Consider the following 24,998-nt stretch of genomic DNA (forward strand, 5'->3'; position numbering starts at 1 on the left):
TGGCCCCATCCTAACCCGGGGGGGGGGGGGGTCATGATTTGAAAAAACTTGAATCTGCACTATGTCAGGAAACTTTCATGTAAATTTGTACCTTCCTGGCCCAGTGGTTCTTGAGAAGAAGGTTTTTTAAAAGATTCCCTATATGTTTGTATATGTAAAACTTTGATCCTCTTGAGAAGATTTTTTCAAGATTTCCCTATATGTTTGTATGTAAAACTCTGATCCCTATTGTGGCCCAATCCTACTCCCAAGGGCCATGATTTTAACAAACTTCAATCTGCACAATGTCAGGAAGATTTCATGTAAATTTCTTTCATGGCCCAGTGGTTCTTAAGAAGAAGATCTTTAAGGATTTTCTCTATATATTTGCATGTAAAACTTTGATACCCTATTGTGGCCCCATCCTACCCCCGGGGACCATGATTTTAACAAACTTGAATCTACACTGTTTCAGGAAGCTTTCATGTAAATCTCAGCTTTTCTGGCCCAGTGGTTCTTGAGAAGAAGATTTTTAAAGATTTTCCTATATATTTGTATGTAAAACTTTGATCCTCTATTGTGGCCCCATCCTACCCTCAGGGGTTATAATTTTAACAAACTTGAATCTGTACATGTCAGGAAGCTTTCATGTAAATTTGAGCTCTTCGGCCCCAGTGGTTCTTGAAAAGATTTTTAAATGACCCCACCCTATTTTTGTGATTATATCCCCTTTGAAGGGTGCATGGCCCTTCATTGACTAACATGAAAGCCCTTCACCCAAGGATGCTTTTGGCCAAGTTTGGTCCAGTGGTTCTGGAGAAGAAGTCGAAAATGTAAAAAGTTTACAGACAGATGGACAGACAGACAATGGACAACAGGTGATCAGAAAAGCTCACTTGAGTTTTCGGCTCAGGTGAGCTAAAAAACTATTTTATAAATATACCGATATATAAACTATTGGATATAGTTTTTTGGTGATTTTTTTTTTTTTTGTTTTTTTTTTTTTTGCTTTTAAACAAAAAAAAACCCCCCCAAAACAAAACAGATGTCTCCCCTTCAAAGTTTGGTTTTCTTATAATGGGGCAACAATGATGAGTGCAAGAGTATGACACCGACACTATCAAGGCCAGTGTAAATGTCTTGTCAATATCATCCATCTTACATCAATAACTGTAAAACTAATTGTACTCCTAATTAAGTATGAAGTATTGATGTTTAGGGTTAGCAAGTTATTTAACTGACAAATGAACACATTTTTAATCATTTGACTGCTTTTAGGCATTTTTATAATTTGACCTTGAAGAAATGTGTCAGGGTTAAAAATAGTAATGCAGTGCATCTCAGCTTATCTCCTTGATGGGTGCTTCAACTTTCAATTCTTCATGTCAAAAGGTTCTACAGTTATGGCTAGGTCGTATTTTTCTTAACTTGACCTTGAATGAAGAAATGGGTCAAGGTAAAAAAAATTTGGTCTAGTGCATATTGTCTTAATGTCCTTTTCCAATGTTTCAAGATTGAAGTCCTAATGTCAAAATGTTCTGAAGTTATGGCCTGGACCAGCTTCTGATGCAAAAGATTGACTTTCACTATATGGCCTGGACCAGCTTCTGATGCAAAAGATTGACTTTCACTTTATAAATGAGGCAAGGAAAAAAAAAAGTGGCATGCCCTCCCTAATATCACCTCTTCATGTTCCAAGTTTGAAGTCTTAATGTCAAAGAGTTCTCAAGTTATGATCCTTTTTGGTATTTTTATAATTTGACCTTGAAATTGTCACGGTCAAAAATTGCAATGCAGTGCATCTCAGCTTTCAACTTTCAAGTTTTACTACAGTTATGACTGTGTCACATTTTTCTTAACTTCAATGAAGAAAAAGGTCAAGTTAAAACAAACATGGAACAGTGCATCTTGTCTTAATGTCCTCTTTCAATGTTACAAGTCAGAAGGGTTCTCTACTTATGGTCTGGACTAGGTTCTCATGCAAAACATTGACCCTCACTTTACAAATGGCCGGTCAAGGTGAAAAATATTTGGTGTCATGCACCCCTCCCTAATACCATCTCTTTATGTTCGAAGTTTTCAAGACTTAATGTCAAAGGGTTCTCAAGTTACGGTTTCGACAAAATCTGGTTTGAAGACGAAGAAAACTTACAAAAACCAATATGTCACCCCTTTGAAGAGGAGATAATAATAATTGTGGACATCAGGGTAATAACTATATAACAGACATACAATTAGAGAAAATGCCAGCATAGGAGTCATTGCCCTTGGTATATTTTTTTATATAGATAATTGATTATTCATAAAATATATATATTTATGTCAAAGAAATATAAAAAATATATATGTAATATATATAAACTTTTCCAGTATAAAACAGTTTGCCATATTTTTTATTATACACAGTTAATAAAATTCCCCATAAAGATATATTTCCAAAGTTTAATTAAATAAAGATTTTGCAAAGACCTATGGCATCACATGAGGGTGAGGCCACCTTATACTTGTCAATGAAAATCAAATGAAACCTAGATATTTATGTATAGTAGCATTACTGCAAATGAATTAAGAAACCTCATTTATACAGATTTCAATTCTAACACATACACACACACAGAGAGAGAGAGAGAGAAAGAGAGAGAGAGAGAGAGAGAGAGAGAGAGAGAGAAAGAGAGAGAGAGAGATGATGATGTACTAGCTCACTACAGTTCTAAATTGGACTAATCTTATCAGTAAAATAGAATAGATAATAAAAGAATAAAATATAAACACTATCTGCATATTTCAACTATGGGAACACAATGTCAACTAATTTCTTGTATTTAACTGTGCAATCATGTATAAATAACAGATATAGAAGTATTATCATTACCACTCCTCATTTTGCTTGGATCCACCATATAAAATATTGAATCCCCATCACTTTTGTTTTATAAATGTATACTATTGAGTCTATAGTGGTACTATAGATGGACAGATGGGTTAGATTCCAGGCCGTGATCACTAAACTTTGGTAATACAAATTGTCCTGAAATTTTGTCATTAATCAAATTAGTTCAATTGAAATTTTGAAATGAGTATACAATAATGATCAGCTGTTACGATGCCCAGCCCCAGTTCTCCACCAAATCTAACCAGGGAGTCTTGCCACTTTGATTTTATTTTACTTGTTAACAGTCTCAGCTTGAAGCAAACAAGTTTCCATCCAATTCCTAATAGGTAATGCTGAGATGATTAATATTTAGTGACAAATATTAGATTTCAAAGCAGCCATTCATTTCCTGCATCATACCTTTATCCCATTGTGTTGGGTGGGGTATAAAATTTGCTAGGTATACCGACAGCTAATAATTGAAAGCAAAGACTGTCGGCATAGATGAGGACAGCGAAACTGCAAACAACTGGTAAGTTGAAAGGCCAATTGATCTTTTAATATTTGTTTACAATGTAAGACATGGTCATTAAATATAATTTCACGTAATCCACTTCCTATGCTGAATAATGTATACATAAACATTGTTTAGTAAATCAATTCAACACAATTATTCTATAATATAAAGCTAACAGGTCAATAGTTATTTCCTTTGATTCAGCAGACTGGAGGGGTTTTTTTTTAATGTTTGTAAAATACACATGAAATTCCAAAGTCTTACTTAAAGATAAAATGCAAAACAATTTTGTTAGGGTGGCACATTAGTTTATTCAGTTTCAACTATTACACAAAATTATACTGGCATTAATTCAAAAAGTTAAGGGATGATAATACATTTTGTGCCTTCATTTTTTCAACAACAAAATTTTTAGAAACATTATTTTACTTGTGATGTCTCAAGAAAATTGATTGGTAAAATGTTGGCTCCTCAGAATGAAATTTTTAAAATTTGATACATATATTTCATTAACTATATAATATTACAAATATATATGTCAAATTTCCAAATCATAAAGACAACATGTGCCAGTAATGAACCAGATGTCATAAAATTTACCTTTTTACGTACGGTGATAAGTAACAGAGAAAATCTACTTTCATACATTTAATGACTAACTATTGTACTATCTCTTTTTTTTAATCTGTTACCTTTATGCACTTACCGTAAAATGTAAATGTTAATATTTTTTATATTCAGTCTTAAATTTTTTTTTGAAATTTCCATAATTTAAATTAAATCTTTTTAGATCTTCAAAAGATATTTATGCAGATCTTTATGCAGGGAAAGCATTAATCAATTGTTCATGATGTCACTCTTTAAAGGGACTGATTCACAATTTCCCCCAAATTTTATTTTTCACATTTAATGATCAAAATCTACTGTCTAATGTGTTTAAAAGAGTTCACAAAAAAATTAAGGTTATACACTATCACAGAAGCTCATTTCAGAGAGTTTATCATTTGTTTTGTAAACAAAGATTGTTTACAAATAATTTGTCTATCTAAGTTTATTTTATTTATCACATTTCAAGTATTCTTTAGGTAAAATGTGTCTGACATCTAAAAGTTTAATTTTTGACTGTGCAAAATTAAGATGCCTTCAATTAGAAAATTAATATTTCACTGGTTGTTTATAACATAAAAAGACTAAAGTCTTTGTTTACGTAATACATATTTTTAAGGCTAAAACATTGCTTTTATTCTTGCATTCAGAGGCTATCAACATTAAATGAGTTGTGTTTTTGATGTTTATAAGATCAAAAAATAAAAAAAATAATTTAAAAAAAACATGCACCAGTCCCTTTAATTGTGGAAGAAAATATGCACTTTTTTATCAAAATTTCAAAATTCTGGATAACCATATCTTGGAATCATATACATCAAAATGAAGTCATTTTTGCATTTAAAAAAAAACCTGGTTCATGGGCCACAATGCCCACCTAAGTGACCCCACCTTGAACTCTTGGTCCATGGTGTGAACAACCTGGAATTTATACTATGATTCTGGATGTTGAGAAAAAGATTTTTAAAGTACATGTACAATGTATATTCCTATGTGCTCCAATGTAAAACTTCAAACTCCTGGCCCAGCAGACTCCAAGAGTCAAGATGTAATCACTTCATAAGGATGCTAGCTAGTATATTAATTTGACATCTAGTACCCTTGTGGTTGTTTTGAAGGGAATAGAGAATTTTCCTGTATATCATCTATGTAAAATTGGAAACCCCTTTTTGATCCTATTCAGACTCCAGTGATGAACTTGTCTGTACATTATATAAGTATGATTGCATATTGATTTTACATATTGTTTCCTGGTCGTTCTTGAGATGTCCTATATTACAGTGTAATAAGCCCCTATTTTGAACTAGCCCTGTGTGAATCTACACTACTACAGAATGCTTGCATATTAATTTGGAAATTGTACCCTTTTGGTTCTAGAGAAGATTTTCGAAAAGATTACTAAATACAGTAAAACACAATTAAGACAAACCGCCAGGGCAAGCGAAAGAACATTTTGTTAAATCAACAAAACTTTGTTATATCCAATAAAAGTTTGTTATTTTCCTTTCAAGGGAAATAGATATCACTTTACAATAAGTGAATTTGTTATAAGTGTATTCATTATAAGTGTGTTTTATTGTATTCTTTGTAAAAAAAAAAAAAAAAAAAAACTTGAAACTTTCTTGTGGCCCCATTCTCCCCCGCAGCGGTCATGATGTTAACAAACTTGATTCTTACTCTCAAGTTTTAGCTTTATTAATTTGGTGGTTCTTAAAAAGACTTTTAAAATACCCAATCTAATTAAAATCAGATCCTAAGATACGCTCACAATCGCTACAAAAGGATCTGACATAACCCCATAGGGGGTCATGTCTGCATGACCTTTCGCTTGGAATATTCATGAGAACTATCAGCCAGTCAGATTGCGCCATACAGACAATGATGGCTATTTAGGTGGTTCCCGGCAATTCGTAAACAAGTTGCAGTAATCTCTCTCCCACGAAGTTTATTCCACACTATAAAATTGTGTGCATGTTCTCACATAAGGAATTTTAAACTTTCGCAGTAATGCCTAATCTATTCCGTTCATACAAACAACAAAACGTACAATATAAAATACACCAAAATTATATCAATTGTGAATTGCAATTTATGTATGAATAGGGATGGGTACGATTTGAATAGTTTTCAAGATGTTTACCCAAATAACGCGAGGAATATAACGCCAGTCGACGTAAACGGTACATTCTGATGTCACATCTAGCTGTTATGTGTTTTCTTTCAAACCAAACAATCGCAGCCATTTTCCTTGAATTGTGAACACCGGCGATTTCATAGGCGACGCGATGATTGGCTAACATAAAGTGTACATGAACATGACCCCCAATCGGGTTATGTCAGATCTTCTTACGCATAGTATAGGCACAGATCTAAGAAGTCTGATTTTAATTAGATTGTTAAAATACCTTGCCCTAATTCTTCATTATCTCCCCTTGGAATGGGGCATGACCCTTCATTCAAAAACACTTGATTCCTTTTTACTAAATAATGCTTTGTGGAAAGTTTGAATAAAATTGACTTTGAGGTTTTTGAGAAGATGAACAATATCTTGAAACAAATTACCAAAGGTCACCATTCAACTGTTACCTCCACAGTCTATACTTACATGAGCATAAACTTTACAAAACAATAGCAAGAAGTCTTAATCAAGTCTGTAGTTTTACAGGGCTTCAGAAACACCCATTATCACCAAGACCCAAAATAAAAAATAGAACCTGGATTTGAAATCATACAAAAACTGTAGGTGGAGTACCATTTTGATATGATTTTAAATATTTTTCTATTTTTAGAAACAGCTGCAACATTGTCTATAACATACTGTTGTACACCATTAGTTAATCTATAACACTGTTGTACACCGTTAATTAATCTAAAACACTCTGTTGAACACCATTAGTTAAGCTATAACACTCTGTTGTACACCGTTAGTTAATCTATAACACTCTGTTGTACACCGTTAGTTAATCTATAACACTCTGTTGTACACCGTTAGTTAATCTATAACACTCTGTTGTACACCGTTAGTTAATCTATAACACTCTGTTGTACACTGTTAGTTAATCTATAACACTCTGTTGTACACCGTTAGTTAATCTATAACACTCTGTTGTACACCGTTAGTTAATTTATAACACTCTGTTGTACACTGTTATTTAATCTATAACACTATGTTGTACACCATTAGTTAATCTATAACAGGGTCCAGTTGCACAAAAGTTAGTTAAGTTTAACTGACAGTTAACTTCAACTTAATGCTATATAAATGTTCAAGGTAATGGCAAGTTAACTGTTAGTTAAAGTTAACTAAGCTTCATGTACACTGTTGGCTGAGTTAACCTGAATTTTTGTTGATTGTGAAGATTTCAGTTTTGGTGTATATTGATTTCTATACAATGAAACATAATAAATTGTGTATTTTGTTGAGGCTTGAATGTTTAAAATGGGGGATACCTATGAAAATTGAGTTTTCCATGAAATATATCAAGCCCATGGTGTTGTAGAGATGTTAGTTTTTATGAAAGCATTATTCATTGATATTATACTGAAAATCAAATTAAGCAACAGGTATACAAAGACCACTAACATTAAATGTGAAAATAAAGGCCTAGTCATAAATTCATCTATAAAGCTGGATATTAGAACATACACCATGTTTACTTTCTTTGTAGAAATCTACAGACTGAACCAGTTTAATTCATGTCTTGGTTACAATATACTCACCAAGATCAGCCTGACTCTCAGTAACCACGCCCTTCTCCATCAGAAAAACTCTCTCCTTAATGTCTACTTGTCTTCGGAACAAATCTAAATTCAAATTAATGGAAAAGAAAAACTTTAAAAAATGTGACACCTATCATTCGTTATCTGATTGCATGACTTTAATTCATAACATATATGTATGTTTGAATAGCTAAAGACTGATATTGCAGTTCAATCTCAAAATTTGGTATTTTTATATCCCATCCAAAAAATCATAAATCTTAACTCTGCTACTGTTAAGCAGAATTAATGAATTTTCTGTGCTGAATTTTCATTCATTTTATTAAAGATGTATACACATCATGTATGATGATTTTTGTAAATGTGAAAGTGCAAGACATTTGATATACATGTAATACATATATCATAATTCAAAAAAAAAAAAGCATGTGTTTGTACAACTACATGAATGTTTTACCAGTTTGTATAAACGTTAGTGATTGATGATGACATCTCAATTTTTTTTGGGGGGGGGGGGGGGGGACAAGGGCCATAAGATATTTACCATGTATTTAAACCATTTAAACCCTTTACATTCTTACATACTAAATTCAATAAGATGTTAATAAACTTCTGAATCACATGAATAATAGAAGTGTTGCATGTAGTCTGTATGTTATTCTATGTCTCATTCAAGAATTTTCCACTGCATTGCATGCTGATAGTGCAATGAGTGCATTTTCCAATCTCTGAGAACTGAATGGGCTTCAGTTTTTGTGATCAACAGTGATATTTATTTCTTCTAGGTTATGGCATAAACAATCATTTTTAACATTTCATTTTAATGCTCGAATTCTTGACTAAATGTTCATGGTTCAAGACCAAAACAAATTGTTTGCTCAACCTTTGTGCCAATTAAGTGTGAACTTCTAATATTTTTTCAGTACAAAGCTATGACCTTTGCAAAAAAAATATTTTTTATAAGTGACCTTGTCCAAATGACCTTGGTTTAGAGTCATGACACATTGTCTGATACATGACAAATTGTCTGATCCAACCTTTTGTGTCAAGTATGAGTTTCTTATACAATGCATCTCTCCATTATAAAGTTGTGACACAAACAAATATTTTAATCTTGTTTTATTTTATTTTTTACTAATGACCTTGAACCAATGAATTTGCTCTTTGGTAATTTCAGATCACCTGATCACCAGTAAACTTTGAGCCATGTTTGAGCTTCTAATATTACTTTCCTACAAAACTGTAGTCTAGAGTCACAGTAGGACTGACGGACAAAAACAGACAGAGAGGCATGGTGGTTCATAAATTCCAACTAAATCTTGTTTGTTGGAACTGTTATTATGTACTTCCTTTGTTTGCTAAATGTTCAGGAGTAAAGGATAAGAATTTTCCAGATATAATGGGTTTTTTTTACTCTATGATCCAGATAGCCCCATCCCAGAACCTAAACTATTGATCCCAGGATTAGAAATTTCACAATTTTATACAGGTTTCTTTCCTTATCATTATTAAGTACATTATTTGAATGTTTGATTTCAAGAACTGAAATCATTTTTTAAAGAAATAATGCATTTTCATTGTATGAATCATAGAGCTCCATCCTAACACACAATCCAGAAACCATAACCTTCACAAATTCTGTACAGGCTTTATTCTTCATTATTACTTTGCAAACATTTAGTATACTACAGCTTTTTAAAGATTGCATCATTTTTTGAGGTTTTGGTTCTGCCCCTCAGCTCCTTTGGGGGACAGGGACCAAGATATTTCCTTATTATCCCAATATTGCTACATGCAAATTCAGTAATATTTAAGAAGTTGAAAACGTCCAAATCTTAACACACAATGGACAAAAACAGATGGCAAGGTGAACTAAAAAGAACAAATCATCAATTTCCAGATTTTCAAATACTTGATGTCTGTATTGTCCAAACATGAAAATTGATTTTCATTTTTCTTCTTTTAAGTGCCAAATAACTGATTATTAGAAAGTAATCTAAATGATTATCGTTGTTTATTTTCTACATACTAAATAACCGTCTTTAGATTTTTGGAAGAATTCTGGTACCAAGGGTATGGATTTTTTTTCTTTGCTCAATTACACAATAAATTGAATTACACTCAATACAAATACTAATTTTCAATTTTCAAGATTAAGGTAAGGGCAAATTTTGTATTTTATAATTTGTTATTTGATATACAAGTATAGAACAGACAGGTGCGTTATAAGAAATGATGAAATTTAAAGATCGGATAATATGAAAACATCTTGATATAAAATAAGAAATCATGATAAAATAAGGGGAAAAAACTATTACTTTTACAGAATATTTTTATATGTGATCTCTGAAAAAATGATGTTGCATTAAAAAAAAAAATAATGCATCGCATCAAATTGATGCACCTACTATTTGCTGTTGACTTTTGATAATTTGAAATAGATGTGGTCTGCAGTACATTACAGTGACATGTTGAATAAAAGCAATTAATTAATAGAAACAAACGATAATGAACAACCTTGTAGATATATTGAACACATACATGTACAGTGTAACTATTGGAGAAAGTAATGTTTTCAACTCGTTAACTTTGAATTAATTTCACCATGTCTGAAATTTTCTTCTTACATGTTTAAGACAATCTTGATATTAAAAAAATCAGTGGAATTTGTAAACAATGATATGGAGGATATTCGATGTTTTGTTGTTGGATATAGAATTTATTTCACGACTAAGACAGGATTCTTTTGTATATTTTCACGAGTGCGAAGGACGAATGAATATATCAAAAAATTCTGTCTCTCGTGTGAAACAAATCTATATCCAACAACAAAAACATTTGAATTTTCTGTTTATTACATTTTCTTCAGTTTTTCCTTCAGCTGTTTTTGTATAAGAACTGATAAACAGAAATCATTTGCACCGCGCAAGGACATACTGACCAAGCGAGAAATCGCCATCTTGGTTCTTACGTATATTGGTGGGGCTTGTAACGAATCTTGATAACAGAAGATATGTGTAGACTACATATGCCTACTCTCACACCAAATGTGTCATGTACCAGAAAAACCTATACAATATGCAAGTTTTGCATTTAAAAAAGTTTTAAACTACATTATAACTTACCATAGCATGCAGAATTGTCACCAATTAAGTCCAACACAGTAAAATGTGAACAATTCACAGATCCATGTCAATCGATAAATTCGATACATCATGATGTGACGTCATCTGGTACATTTTGAAAGACATGACGCATATTATGCTTTGATAAGCGGATCAAGCAACCCAAACCCCCCCCCCTGTGAAAATTAAGTTGTGTTTGGGTGGGGCTTATTAAAAAAAAACATTAAAAATTAATTATATATAACATAAGATGAAAGTGATTTTATGTATTGCAGATAAATATTGTCAGCAAGTAGTCCCAGTTGTTATTTTCAAACTGTAAAAATAATACTTGTTATTTTCACAGTAGTGTGAAGATAACATAGACATCTATGGAAAATAAAAACTGCGAAAAAAAAACAACTTTCATTCAATGGATAAATTCCCGTATTTCACTGTTGAAAATGTAATAAAAATATATAACTACTAAATGTATGATTTTCAGATAATAAAATGGTTTCCTTGAGATGAAAATTTTATCCTCAACTACATGCACTATTTATATAATATGCACATGTACATTGTAGGAGCACACAGTAAAACATGCTTATAGTGGTGTGCTGGGGATGCACAATTTTGATTCCCTATTAATGTAATTTGTTATATACAGTAACCTCATAATATGTTTTTTAAAATGAATTCATTATAAATGTGTTCATTGTAACCATGTTTTACTGTAAGTGTGAATTCATTATAAATATATTCATTGTAACTGTGTTTTACTGTAAGTGTGAATTCATTGTAACCGTGTTTTACTGTAGTGTGAATTCATTGTAACCGTGTTTTACTGTAAGTGTAAATTCATCATAAGTGTGTTCACTGTAACTATGTTTTACTGTAAGTGTGAATTCATTGTAACCGTGTTTTACTGTAAGTGTGAATTCGTTGTAACTGTGTTTTATTGTAAGTGTGAATTCATTATAAGTGTGTTCACTGTAACTATGTTTTACTGTAAGTGTGAATTCATTGTAACCGTGTTTTACTGTAAGTGTGAATTCGTTGTAACTGTGTTTTATTGTAAGTGTGAATTCATTATAAGTGTGTTCACTGTAACTGTGTTTTACTGTAAGTGTGAATTCATTATGAGTGTGTTCACTGTAACTGTGTTTTACTGTAAGTGTGAATTCATTATAAATGTGTTCTCTGTAACTGTGTTTTACTGTACCAAAATTTTCTTCATCAGAGATATAGCATCCAATATATCTCCGTAAATCTCAGACAATATGAATACATATCACAATGGTCATTTTGTGTAACATCAGATCTTATTACATACATGTTATATCACACCCACAGGAAATTATTTGTAGTGATTACTTAGACTGATAAGATGTTATTACAGGTATCGGTAAATACCCTTGAGAAATTTAGAAAAAAGGTTAAATGTAACCAGATTCTAAAAAAATATATACATAAAATCAACAAAAGTTGAATTTGCAAGAGCTACACTATGCATATCCATTTTTACAGAAAAATTATTTCTTATCATCAGAAGGCATATACTGAAAGAAATAATTGTTTTTCAGCAGTTGGAATAAATATCTTGACTGCATACAGCATTGTGTGGTATACATTGGGATAGATTTTCAGTTGTGACTACCTTAGGCATTATGTGGTATACATTGGGATAGATTTTCAGTTGTGACTACCTTAGGCATTGTGTGGTATACATTGGGATAGATTTTCAGTTGTGACTACCTTAGGCATTGAGCAGGTGATCTGCATCATAGTAATACTAGTTAAAATAATTGCGTACTTCAGGCATGATCAATAATGACTTCTTTTATCATGATAATGGTTATTACAATAGAATATGATAATGTACTGAACACTCCAGTGTGTGGACTAACCTGGGTATTTGCGTTTGAAAGACTTGACTCCAAGGTACTCGCATACCTGCTCTTGTAACATGTAGTACTCCCCAGAGCTGTCAGTGGGCCACTGATATTCAAACAACTTATTGGCTGTAATACTGAAAAGACGCACACAATATCAATGATTATGGTTAGGTACAATTTTCAGTGATGAAATATGTGATAAAGGTGCCTAAATACTCTGAAACTTTTAAATTCTTGGAAGCACAAAGTAAGTCCAGATAGATAGTGGTCAATACACTCGCTTCTCACCACTGTGACCCGAGTTTGTCCAGATTGATAGTGGTCAACACACTCGCTTCTCACCGCTGTGACCCGAGTTTGTCCAGATTGATAGTGGTCAACACATTCGCTTCTCACCGCTGTGACCCGAGTTTGTCCAGATTGATAGTGGTCAACACACTCGCTTCTCACCGCTGTGACCCGAGTTTGTCCAGATAGATAGTGGTTAACACACTCACTTCTCACCACTGTGACCCGAGTTTGTCCAGATAGATAGTGGTCAACACACTCGCTTCTCACCGCTGTGACCCGAGTTTGTCCAGATAGATAGTGGTTAACACACTCACTTCTCACCACTGTGACCCGAGTTTGTACAGATAGATAGTGGTTAACACACTCACTTCTCACCGCTGTGACTCGAGTTTGTCCAGATAGATAGTGGTTAACACACTCACTTCTCACCACTGTGACCCGAGTTTGTCCAGATAGATAGTGGTTAACACACTCACTTCTCATTGCTGTGACTCGAGTTTGTCCAGATAGATAGTGGTTAACACACACACTTCTCACCACTGTGATTCTCATGATCATCAGTGGTTGTAGGTTCAGGGAAAGTATTGTGGTTATCCACACAAATACATGGGTTTCCTCCAGATACTCCAGTTTCTCCCCATATTAATGACCCCTTCCCATCAATATGCGAGCTGACAAGAGGCATTAATACACATGTATATGTCATTATACTTTCAAGTCATTTAGTCTAATCTGATTGTCAAGAAGCATTTGAAAAATCATATTGTTACCCACTGAGAACAGAAACCACACCCTCCTGGGGTGTTAATATCTAGCAATGGGTATCCATACTTAACAACAGATATTAGTATAACAAGAAATGTATTAGAAACATAATTATACGCCCCTATGTGGTAATATTGAAAAAGATCAATTTGACATTTAGAATGTCTGTGGCGACAGTGAATATATGGGTTATCTACTAGGCAACCATGATAAGTTTGATCTCTCAAGATACTTAGCAGACATTTCTAAATAAGCAGTCATTTGAGTAATGACCTTTGACCTTATGCCTCGAAAACCAATGGGAGGCATCTACTCTTTAGGGATCACTAGTGTATAAAGTTTGATGTCCGTCAAGTAAAGCATTCTCAAGATATTGAGTAGACAATATATTTTGTCCCGTTTGACCCTTGACCTTTGAACTTGTGACCTGAAAATCTGTAGAGGTCACATATTTTCTAGGGGCAACCACTGTACCGAGTTTAGTAATATTCAAGCAAAGGATTCTTTAGATATTAAGCGGACAATACTTGGTCTACAGATCAATTAACCTACAAACCAACAAGTGCAAAACAATAATTTCCCACTTTTTCAAAGGTGGGCATAAGAATTATCAAATGCACACAGATTGTGTGCAGCATATGGTTCACCATAGATTGCTATACGACATAGATGGTAAAACGGATGTTTACAACCATCAAATCAACATTAACAGTTGCAAATAACAATTGAGAAGATAGATATTCCAATTCTAATACAATTAAACCCCATTTTTTGAGTTTTGCTTTTCTTATTTATGAAATATGTTATGATATCTTTACACTTGATGTTATGTTTTTCATCATTCTATTATGACATCACAATCAAAAGCTTTCCATCTCATTAATGCTCAATTAAATGCATCTATACTCTGTGTTTTGCTTTGTTGTACACATCTAATAAATGTATGACATAATAAAACAAATAGGTCACATAGTTGATTTCACCCCTCAAATGACTGCAACTCAGTTGACAATGGTTTTTTTTAATGTTTCCCTCAACTTAATGCACTATTTATGTATTGTAAGGTATGTTATGATATGAAATAGTTCTGCCAAAGAGTTGTGTATTTGAGTGTTTCTATGATTAAAGTATAAGACATCCAACTTTCCAATCATGGATTTCAGCCCAAAGAGCTTTTAAATTTCATATTTTTACAATTTTTCAAGACCACAAATAGGGAATATTTCAACTTTTTGTACAAAATACAAGATTTATATTTAATAACATTAAATCTTTTCCAAAAATTATTTAAGATGAAAGGAGTACATGTAACAAGTGTAAAAGGCCACCATAAAATGAAGTGATAAAAACTTCTTTCATGAAAATACATGTAGCATTTTTTAATTACATATTTCATTGACAGTACGTATTGTGGCATTGTACTTCAGATATCAGAGTAGAAATCAGGTGAGCTTGGAAGTTTGTATTACTGTTAGCTTTGGGAATGTCAAGCTTGTGAATGTACACTGACAAATATCATAAGTCACAGCTACTGTTGAATTTAGATTTGCACTTACTGTTCTTGACTGGGAGTGTACACAGCCACTCTGGAGCGCTTGGAGGGAGTTGGTCCCATTGAAGAACTCTCTGCCACAGATGATGGTGTGGGGGGTCCATAATTGTCAAATGCTTGTAAAGAAACACTGTCACCAGTACTAGTCGTAACAAAATAAGAATCATTTTACTATTAATGTACTTGTGCATGTATTAATATTTTTTGTCAAAATACTCAACAGAGACAAAAACATTTATATCTATACACCTGTATGAATACCTTATAATGGACGTTGGGCTGGGGGGCCCAGGAGTCTCGGAAATTTCTGACACTCCATAAGGAGAGGGTGGAACATCACATTCTAATGGCGAGTCTTTCATTTTACTATCCACTCTAATAAAGCTTGAGTTAGATTCTTCATCAATCACTTCCACCTTGGATGGCTTTCTTATAACTACAGAAATATCTACAGAGTCTTTCACTTCAAATCCAAGTGACTCAGATCTCTGACTTCTTTCTGCTGCAGTTCCGGGTATTTCAGACATACCAGTGTCTTCTGTTACAATGTTGTGGTCTGAAAAATTTTTTTCACTGTTTTCTGAGTAGGTAACACTCTCTAAGTACTCTGTTTCTAAATTGTTGTCTACATTTGTGCCTGCTGAGGACTCAATATCATTGTCCGGTTCACTTTGTATATTTTCCAGTTCTTTGTCAAGCTCTTTGCCTTCCTTACCAAGTTCTTCCATATGCTCTGCACATTCCCTTGATTCTTCAGCAATATTCTGTGTTTCTTTAAAACCTTTTGTTGCCTGATTTCCCATTGGGTCTGTTTCTTCAACAGGAACAGAACTGTGGGCAGTTGTCTCCCATGGTGAATCATTCTGACTAGGTTTCTCCCCCATTTTGGATTCATTAGCCTCATCGGGTAGCGGCTTGGATTCATTAGCCTCATCGGGTAGCGGCTTGGGGTCTTCTGCATCCTCAGAGTCACTTCCTGAGGAGTAATTCCCTAGCTGACTTAATCCAGTGCTCATTAAAGAAGCAGGCTTGTTCTCCAGCACTTCTACCTCAGAACCTCCTGTCATGCAGTCTGAGATAGCCTTAAAGGCTCTGTCTCCATCAAGAGGAACATTTACTGAACTTGAATTCTCAGACAGCATAATCTCTTGTTTTTCTTCCTGCATTTCTTCATAATATGAGGTTATGTCACTCCCTTCCAGCTGTTTGCTGACTGAACTATTCTCCATTCTGTTAAAAATGAATAATGTTACAAATGCACTTCATTCCAATACATTTCAGAATATATGCAGATATCTCATACGCGTATAGGACTTTTTCTTGTAAAGGAGCAGTGATCTAAAGAGCTGTTCATATTATATAAACAATCCATGAACACAGAGACCATATCATACATACCATGTATCATAATATACCACAACCGATGGACAAGGAATAGTTATATAATGCCATTACAAAACAACCCATTGTATCACTACTTGCTGAGTGTACGCAAGTGATAACCTTGCACAGGTCCTTACAACAAAAGCATAGAAAATGGATCTCAATGTTTTGAAAGTTTCACAAGACTGTACTTGAAATGATGTTTTCACTTTTGAAACAAGATAATGATGTTGAACTAAATGTTTTATGTGTTTTGTTTAGAGAGGATTACTGCTATAACATGGAAGTTGGCTCCTCGGCTTTCGAGCACAATCTTGCAGGATGCTATAACTGTCTAATATGTACCGGTTCAATACTTATTTCAGTGGCCCAAACATATTATATACATTCATTACTGAAATCTATCGAGTTGAAAATTTGCATGTCAATTTTGAAAATATTTGAAAAGGATGGCAATGAAATCTTGAACACACACAACTTTATATTTGATTATAATTATGTGTACATGTAAATATTTAAATATACATATGTATTAAAATGAAAAAAAAACTTGCTATACTCTTAAGATTATGCTCTATAAAATAAAAACATGTCTTCCGATTATAGTCAGTAAAATTGCATTGGAAGCGGTTATGAAAATTAAACGATGTCCCATAACTAAATATCAGATTAACAATGTGTTGAATATCGTACTCTCTTCTCTGTTTACACTGACTCCAAGCCTTTACATATAACCCTATTTCAAACTCTATTTTAATTCCTAAATTTATTTACAATCCGTCCCTTAACCTCCATCCTAAATGTACAATCACTTTAACCATTCCTTAACCTTTACTTCAACTGCTAACCACAAACATGACCGAAAGTTGAAACAGGAGAGGCAAAGATCTGAGTGAAATAGTAATTACATGAATTTTTCCGTCTCAGGCTCGATTCCCGGTAGTAATTACATGAATTTCTCCGTCCCAGGCTCGATTCCCGGTAGTAATTACATGAATTTCTCCGCCCCAGGCTCGATTCCCGGTAGTAATTACATGAATTTTTCCATCCCAGGCTCAATTCCCGGTAGTAATTACATGCATTTCTCTGTCCCAGGCTCAATTCCCGGTACTAATTACATGAATTTCTCAGTCCCAGGCTCGATTTCCGGTCCAGCCATAAAGTTTCTCCTGTCCTGTATGTTACACAGGGGGAAATGCCCGCCTAAGGGATAAGGACCTTGGGTTGATGTCTTCAAGGTGTGAAGACATTTAAGGAGGGAGGAATGAAGGGGTAAGTTAGGTTCGATTGCCGGTGGCCAGATAGCTGTTGGTAGAGCACCTGACTAGAGATTCAGGGAGCCAAGGTTTGAAATCCTGTCTGGCCTGTTGCATTTTCTCCCTTCTTGTTACAATCTAAACATATTACCACCCCCACAATGTAATGTATTGTACAAACATAATATTAGAATAATATTCCTGACTCTTACACTCTACCTAGAATAATATCCCTGATACTTACACCCTACCCAGGACTGGACACTAAGGCCCATCTGACCGACTCAGACTAGTAAAAGATGGTTCAGTCTAGTTTATTTTGTGTCAAGGTAGCTCGACTGGTTGCATTAATGTTTACAGTAACTTTTTAATCTACAGTATTTATTCTGTTTCATTTTCAATATACAGATGTTCTATCCAAAGCTATCCTTCCTGTCATGCTCTTTAATATACTACGCCCTCTGGTGGCACATTAAAAGTCATTTCCTTTATACCAACATCCAACATCGTCAGTAACCCATGGTTGGTCTTGCTATCCCTTACTTCCCGTGGGACACAATGCCAAAAAATTCATTTGGAGGTGTGTCTGAGCTGTGTGTTCTGATTGGAAAGAGATAGCAACTTACCAACGGTGTAAGAACAACTGGTGTGCAGTATATGTTTAGGAAACAAATATCGGCTTCCTTTACAATCGAATATAATGAAATTGGTAGATAATATACTGATATATTAGTTTTTACATCTCTACCAATTTCATTCTTTTATCCATGCAGCTTTTTGATGTTATTACTTATTTCATAATTAAGGGGAATTTTTGAGAATGCAGTTGTGGGCTTCCTGGGGAGGGGGAGTGAGGGTGGAGGACATCCTCAGATTATAATATCTCAAAACAGGCATACAAATTGACTATCTATATTGTAAGACTTTGACAATTCTAGAAAATGACTTAAGAATATATATGAACATAATTTTTTTCATATGACTTTGTGTAGTTTCTACAAATGAAGGGACATTTTTACCTATGGAAAGGAAAATGTTCATTTGTTGTCAAAGGGGGAAAGATACCTTTAATGGCAGTAAAAAGAACATAAATAAATCCCTGAATTTCTACTGATTTCCGAAGTTGATTCATTTACACTGAAGATAACGCTATTCGACATTGGACCAAAGTTTGGTTTCTCTGGTGGAGGGGGAAATAAGGGTACATAAATGAAATCGAAAGGCAGAGCATGTTTTAATGCAGGATCGCAATAAAGACTAGTTTTATGCTATTTTGTGTAAGCTTGGACGAATAAAAATGATTATCAAATGAGGAAAAAGAAAATATGTGCAATAATCGGCATTGAATACAATAAGTCATTTTCATATGATAGACATATTTTATCTGAAAATCATCTCAAATTTCTTTCTCTAATAATACATGCATTCTCATCATTCTGATGACAAAATAATTTTCATAATAATTATCAGTTACATAGTATGTTATTTATGTTACTGAGAGATAGAGAGGTCAGATCTAGTGATGTTGAGGTCAGGTCTAGTACAATTTTAAGCTACTGGTGCAACTGGTCTAGTTCTTTTATATGTTAGTGTTGAGTCCTGCTACCTAGAATAATAATCATGACCCTTACATCCTACCTAGAATATCCATGGGTAAGCATCTTCTGATAGTCAACATGAACAATTTGGATTGTCTATTAGCTAGGTTACAACAAAATAAATCAGAATTTAAATTGCAGTTGTGTCTCAACCTTGTGTAAACTATATTCAAAAATCTTTTCCTGTGTGAAAAATATTTTGGTTGCTCTACAACATTGTTTAGCAGACATTTCTTGAAAGTTTTAATGAATGTTGTTTCCCTTTATATTAACACTAAGACTATTTTACTTTCCTCTTTATCGGGAAAAAAGATTTGTTGAATAAATTGTATTTTTTAGATGTCACAGAAATGTCCAGAGACAATGCTTCTCACAAAAACTACTATATTTTGTAAACACATGTCTTAGGAAGTAAATTGTTGTATATTTCATACAATGTCACAAGCTCAGCTCTATTTCTTCTACCTTCCAAAGGTTTCCAACCTGTTTCTACGAATTTCTTGAAGCAATTAATGTAAGACAAGGAACTATTCTAGCTACATAAATCCAGGGTTGTAAATTACAGCCTGCCTGACAGCCTGAGACAGTTTATTTCTCAGGTTGGCGGGGATGAAAATTCATACAATAGCCTGGTGATAGGACTAATTTAGTGTACAGCAACAAATGTCACAAATAAGCTTTATTAGTAAATTCTTTCATTAAGAATGATAAATACCACAAACTGAAAAATAGGACAGGATTTTGAACTGGGCTGGCAATTTTTTAGTGTAACCAGCCCCGACTAGATCATAATTTATTTAATTGAGTATCCAACCCTGTTATAAACTTTTTCTAGCTTTTCTGTGTCTGCTTTTGTGCACCCAGACCAAACTTCAACAGCATATTCAAGTTGTGGTCTATACATCTGGGATAGAATATCCTTTGATACAGAAAACTTTAGTTTTATGAGCAAGTCAATATTTTTCACAATTCTACCAATGTATTCAAACCATTAGATATTTTCCAGTAATTGTTTTAGGATTTTGTTAAAACCTGGATAATAATGAAAAAAGTACTGTTCTGACAGGTACTATGTATAATGACTGAGATGTACATGCATTCATGTTACATTTGTAATTTGGTTTCGCTTGTGGATTTCAGTTATTAGCACATCAAATTGATAGGCTAATCAAAGCTGTAGTAGTTTAATGGAGAGTTCTGTTGATTAAAAAATTATAGGCAGATCAAATAAGTATATGCATTATTCACTTTTTGTGCTTTGAAATAAATTACACATATAAAATTTTTAACAATATTATGAATTACTGAATATTTAAACAAATATTGAATGCTGCAATATCATTGATTAATGAAATCAATGAAATAAAGGTATTGGTTGTTTAGAAGAACACCTAACAGATGTGATTTAGCTATCTGAATGCTTCATTCATCCAGATGATATTGCTTGGAATGAGGCTCCACTGTACACATTTACAACCAAATATATTGTCCAAAATTAGTCTGAACTAATTTAACATGCGTGGAAGTGAATTTCAAGGTAAGACTTACACAAGTGAATGCTGAATTTTATTAAATTTACCATGGACAGGTCTCATGAAAAGAAGTGAAATTTAATGGCTTGGCATTTAATTGTTTAAACATTGCTCGAAAGTATGTTTTTTTTTTTTTTGGCTTCTATTTTCTAAGCAATGGTCCTTGTTTAGAAAATGCACTTTTAAGCTGCAATTACTGACACATTTCACAACAAACAGTTGTATCTAAGGATATATATGTGTACCATTTGTGTTTTGTGGATTCTTATCTTAAAGAATAAATATTCTGGCTGCGTAGTTCGATATGCATTAAACTACATTTAATCATTAATGGACACAGAAAAGTGTCAGTGTGCTATATTGCAACTGACAACTAAATTGTACATGTCTAATCACCAATCACAAGGACTAACATCTGAGGGCAATCAGCAGGTGCGGAATGTGTAAAGTTACGAAGTATTTTAGAGCTGAATAATGCCGAACACTATATTGATAGAATTGTTACGACGCAAATATAACCTCTTATATTTATGGATGAAATCAACGGTGAATACTGCAACGTATCTATAAAATTTAATGCATTGGTATTTGAGCAATATTCTTATGAGGTAAAACTTCTACTTTATGATGAAATCAGTATTTACCTGTTTATGTACAATGTAACAAGTGGGGTTTTTCCAGACAATGGGAAAAAAATTACCGACTAGACGCCATCGCTGTTCAGTTTATTAACTTCTAAAGCAAAAGAGTGTCAAAGCTAGTTCAAGAGTATTTCGCATTTAATCAAAGTGAAAGTCAATTTGCTAGCCTTATCTTCTTTCACTACGTTAGGACAGTTTCATTCGTTAAGTTGCTCAAAAATAGAACAGATTGTCCTTAGATGTCTTTCATATACGAAACTAGTGACAAGACTATAAGAACAAGGACGATAACCCCGTCTAGAGAATGTCCATTTGATACTCTGCTGTGAAAAGGTCACGCTAGAGGGACAGTATCGCCACCCGTAATCGCCACTGCGCCTGGCCGATTACGATTAGTGGCGATGACTTTTTCTCCGTGTGTCTGCCTGCGAAATTTACGCATGTAAGAGAACAGGTGCGTAAATGACGTGAAATGTACCAAATTATTTGTGATAAGTAAATAATATTATTATTAAAACATGTTTTTCAATGGGAGAAAAAGTAGTATATTAAATATGTTTTAATTTGAAATGTTACATTCATATGACACAGCTGTTTGAAATTAAATGATTTTTTAAATTAATCACTGCAATAGTATGGGCTCAAATTCCAAAACCATGTGTTAAGCATATAAAAATATTTTTAAATATATATATATATTATTGGTTGTGAATGTATTTCGAATGAATTTGTATATATGAAAAAAATTAATTACGATGTAAATGTACTACAAATAAATTAATATTTTTATACAAGTATTTATTAGTTATATGTAAAGATTAAGAGACAACAGATGGTAATTTCTTTCTTTTCCCCCCTTTTTTCCGTTTTCGTCTTTAGACTGAAATGAATTTATTCCCATGTTTTATCGGATGCTATAAATATGATGCAGTCTTGATTTGGAAGGAAAAATCCATCCTTGTTCTTTTCGGTTTCTGACCCCCAAAAAACTTTTTAAATTAAATGGAAAAATGTGTGCAAACTAGAAGAGAGTGGCTTCTGTTTATTTTGTTTATTTATTGTCGTATTTTTTTTTCAGCATTCAGTTATGTTTATGAACTAGGCCTAATTGTTCATATCAATAGTATTCCATATTTCATTATCTGTAGTTGACTGTAGGTATACTTGGAAGTGAAAAATTCTATATACACGTAAAAGCTTAACATGACTGAGGAAATAATGAACACATTATGGACGATACTGTGTTAATCTTTCCACCAGTTTCCCGGAATCCTTGTCAAAGAAGTGTCGTTTGTTTTATGCAGTGAAGCTGTGGCCATCGACTTCCCCTCTTCAGATGAAATTCAGATTAAATCTGTCTCATAAGACCTGTAATGGGTTAATGATAACATAGATGTATCGAATTTTTTTTTTCAATTTTGTTGGGTTTGGGGGAGGGGGGTCTTTTTTCTAGCTTCATGAAAGGTGAAGATAACGAACAATGATGTAATAAATCTAAAAAAAAAAAAAAAAAAAATCTTTGCGAATAATTAGAATTTTTCAGTAAATATTTTAGTATTTTTGTTCATAATATATTTTAAACAAATTACATATGTTAGGGGGGAATCCTTCGCTTGTCATATTATCACATGAAAATTGTAATCGTGAGATTTAATCGGTCTCAATAAAAGGCCTTTTTATTTATTTCTATCCACCATCCAGAAATAAGCAAAAATTAGTTCGCATTATAAGTTTTTAAAAAAGCAAAACTTTAATCGTCAGAATCGAAATTGTACGGGAACGACTAGATTTCCAGCAAAGCACTATGCTAACCGTGTTTTGGAATATTACCAGATTTATCAAGGAAATATTACATGACATTTCGAGGACCTTGATAGTGAACATGTTTTCTATTGTGACTATTTTGTGTTCAATCTGGGAAAGGGTGGGGGTATACTCAAGTAGGTTCGTTCACCCCCCCCCCCCCCCCCCCCCCCCATTATCTGGGTATATTTTGTCACCTCACCCTCTTTTCGTTATCATTCTTCAACATTACTTACTTTGAACCTGTTAAACACCTGCAGACACCCTTGCATGGGGATAGGCAGGATTAGTGTGTTTTAAGATATTTACATTTCTAAAAATACCAGTATAGCTAGTATGATATGATTCTTAGAAATGGAAGGAGCGTAGCTACGTGTACGCAAATACCCAAGTGCTTCCACGTCATTTTCCAAAGAAAAAAGAAAGAACATATTGTGTAATAAATCAAAATTCAAATAAACTATATATATATATATATATATATATAAAGAACACCCAACAGACTACTGCAGTAATATATATATATATATATATATATATATATATATATATATATATAAAGAACACCCAACAGACCACTGCAGTAATTCAGGGTAAATTTTCCGCTGCTGTATGTTTGTAGCTCACTTTAAAACGCATATCAAGGAATTAGCAAATTACTACAGTTCCGATTATTTTCTAATTGATACATTAATATCTACTTAATTGGTGTTTTAATCAAAAATGCATTTTTCATATTTGAAATTCAGCATGGTATATTGTAAAATTTGTTCCTGGACATTTCAAACAACCTTTAAAATGATGAAAATATTAATATACGAGCTTCTGGAGACTCTGTCTTGAGTCCAGTGAGGCCTCAAGGCAGCCCTTAACCCTGGCATCCCAATTTCCTGCGTACACATCAAACTCTAGCTACGCCTCTGAATTAAATTTGAACATGCAGAAAATTGCCCCGCATTTTACTATTTGAAAAGTAGGGGAAAGTTTTTTAAAAATATTTCGGATGAGAATTTTGTGTGCAAATGTCAGAAAGTAAATATAAACTGAATTTTAGATTTAAATGAATTAGAATTGATATATAAAGTTCTTTCCCCATATATTGCATAAACATATACCATTCACTGCTTTAGATATCACTTATAACTAACTATTCGTTGAAAATCATCACGTGATATTTTTCCTTTTGGGGTGTGACGGTTTGGCTTTTGACGACCGCCACACTTGCACCCTGTCACAATTTAACAAATCTTATAACATTAATAAATAACCATGGTTTGATTAGTATTGTATACTGATTTTATTGCAAGTTTAAATGGATAAATATTTCATAGAAACACATGTGTATGTGGGAGTGCAGGAATTTTTTTTTCACACTGTAAACTCGTATACAAGTGACTCACGCGTCATCTATCGTCGTCTCTAATTCCGATATTTGTTTGTTTTTTCTATATTTGTCCTTATCATCATCTTTTATCTTTCAT

The 24,998-nt window shown here is 33.3% G+C and overlaps 2 protein-coding genes across 4 annotated transcripts in view; one reads left to right on the forward strand and one right to left on the reverse strand.

Annotated features, from left to right (window-relative positions):
- LOC125652232 (PHD finger protein 10-like) overlaps nucleotides 1-21,850 on the reverse strand; it is a 47,490-nt gene extending 25,640 nt beyond the window's left edge. For 2 of the 3 annotated variants that reach the window (XM_048881264.2, XM_048881265.2), the window contains exons 1-5: nucleotides 21,718-21,821; nucleotides 15,566-16,534; nucleotides 15,309-15,446; nucleotides 12,709-12,830; nucleotides 7,695-7,778 (exon numbers count right to left, since the gene is read on the reverse strand). In XM_048881264.2, the coding sequence (XP_048737221.2) occupies nucleotides 7,695-7,778; nucleotides 12,709-12,830; nucleotides 15,309-15,446; nucleotides 15,566-16,533 (1,312 nt within the window). In that variant the 5' untranslated portion in view covers nucleotide 16,534; nucleotides 21,718-21,821. Of the gene's footprint in view, nucleotides 1-7,694; nucleotides 7,779-12,708; nucleotides 12,831-15,308; nucleotides 15,447-15,565; nucleotides 16,535-21,717 lie in introns of all 3 variants that reach the window. The other variant, XM_048881262.2, reaches the window with a different exon arrangement.
- Nucleotides 1-24,998, forward strand: part of LOC125652236 (uncharacterized) — a 35,652-nt gene that overhangs the window by 4,967 nt on the left and 5,687 nt on the right. The gene's annotated exons all lie outside the window — the stretch shown is intronic.

The sequence above is a fragment of the Ostrea edulis genome, chromosome 5 (assembly GCF_947568905.1).
Source record: "Ostrea edulis chromosome 5, xbOstEdul1.1, whole genome shotgun sequence".
Classification (NCBI taxonomy): Eukaryota; Metazoa; Mollusca; class Bivalvia; order Ostreida; family Ostreidae; genus Ostrea; species Ostrea edulis.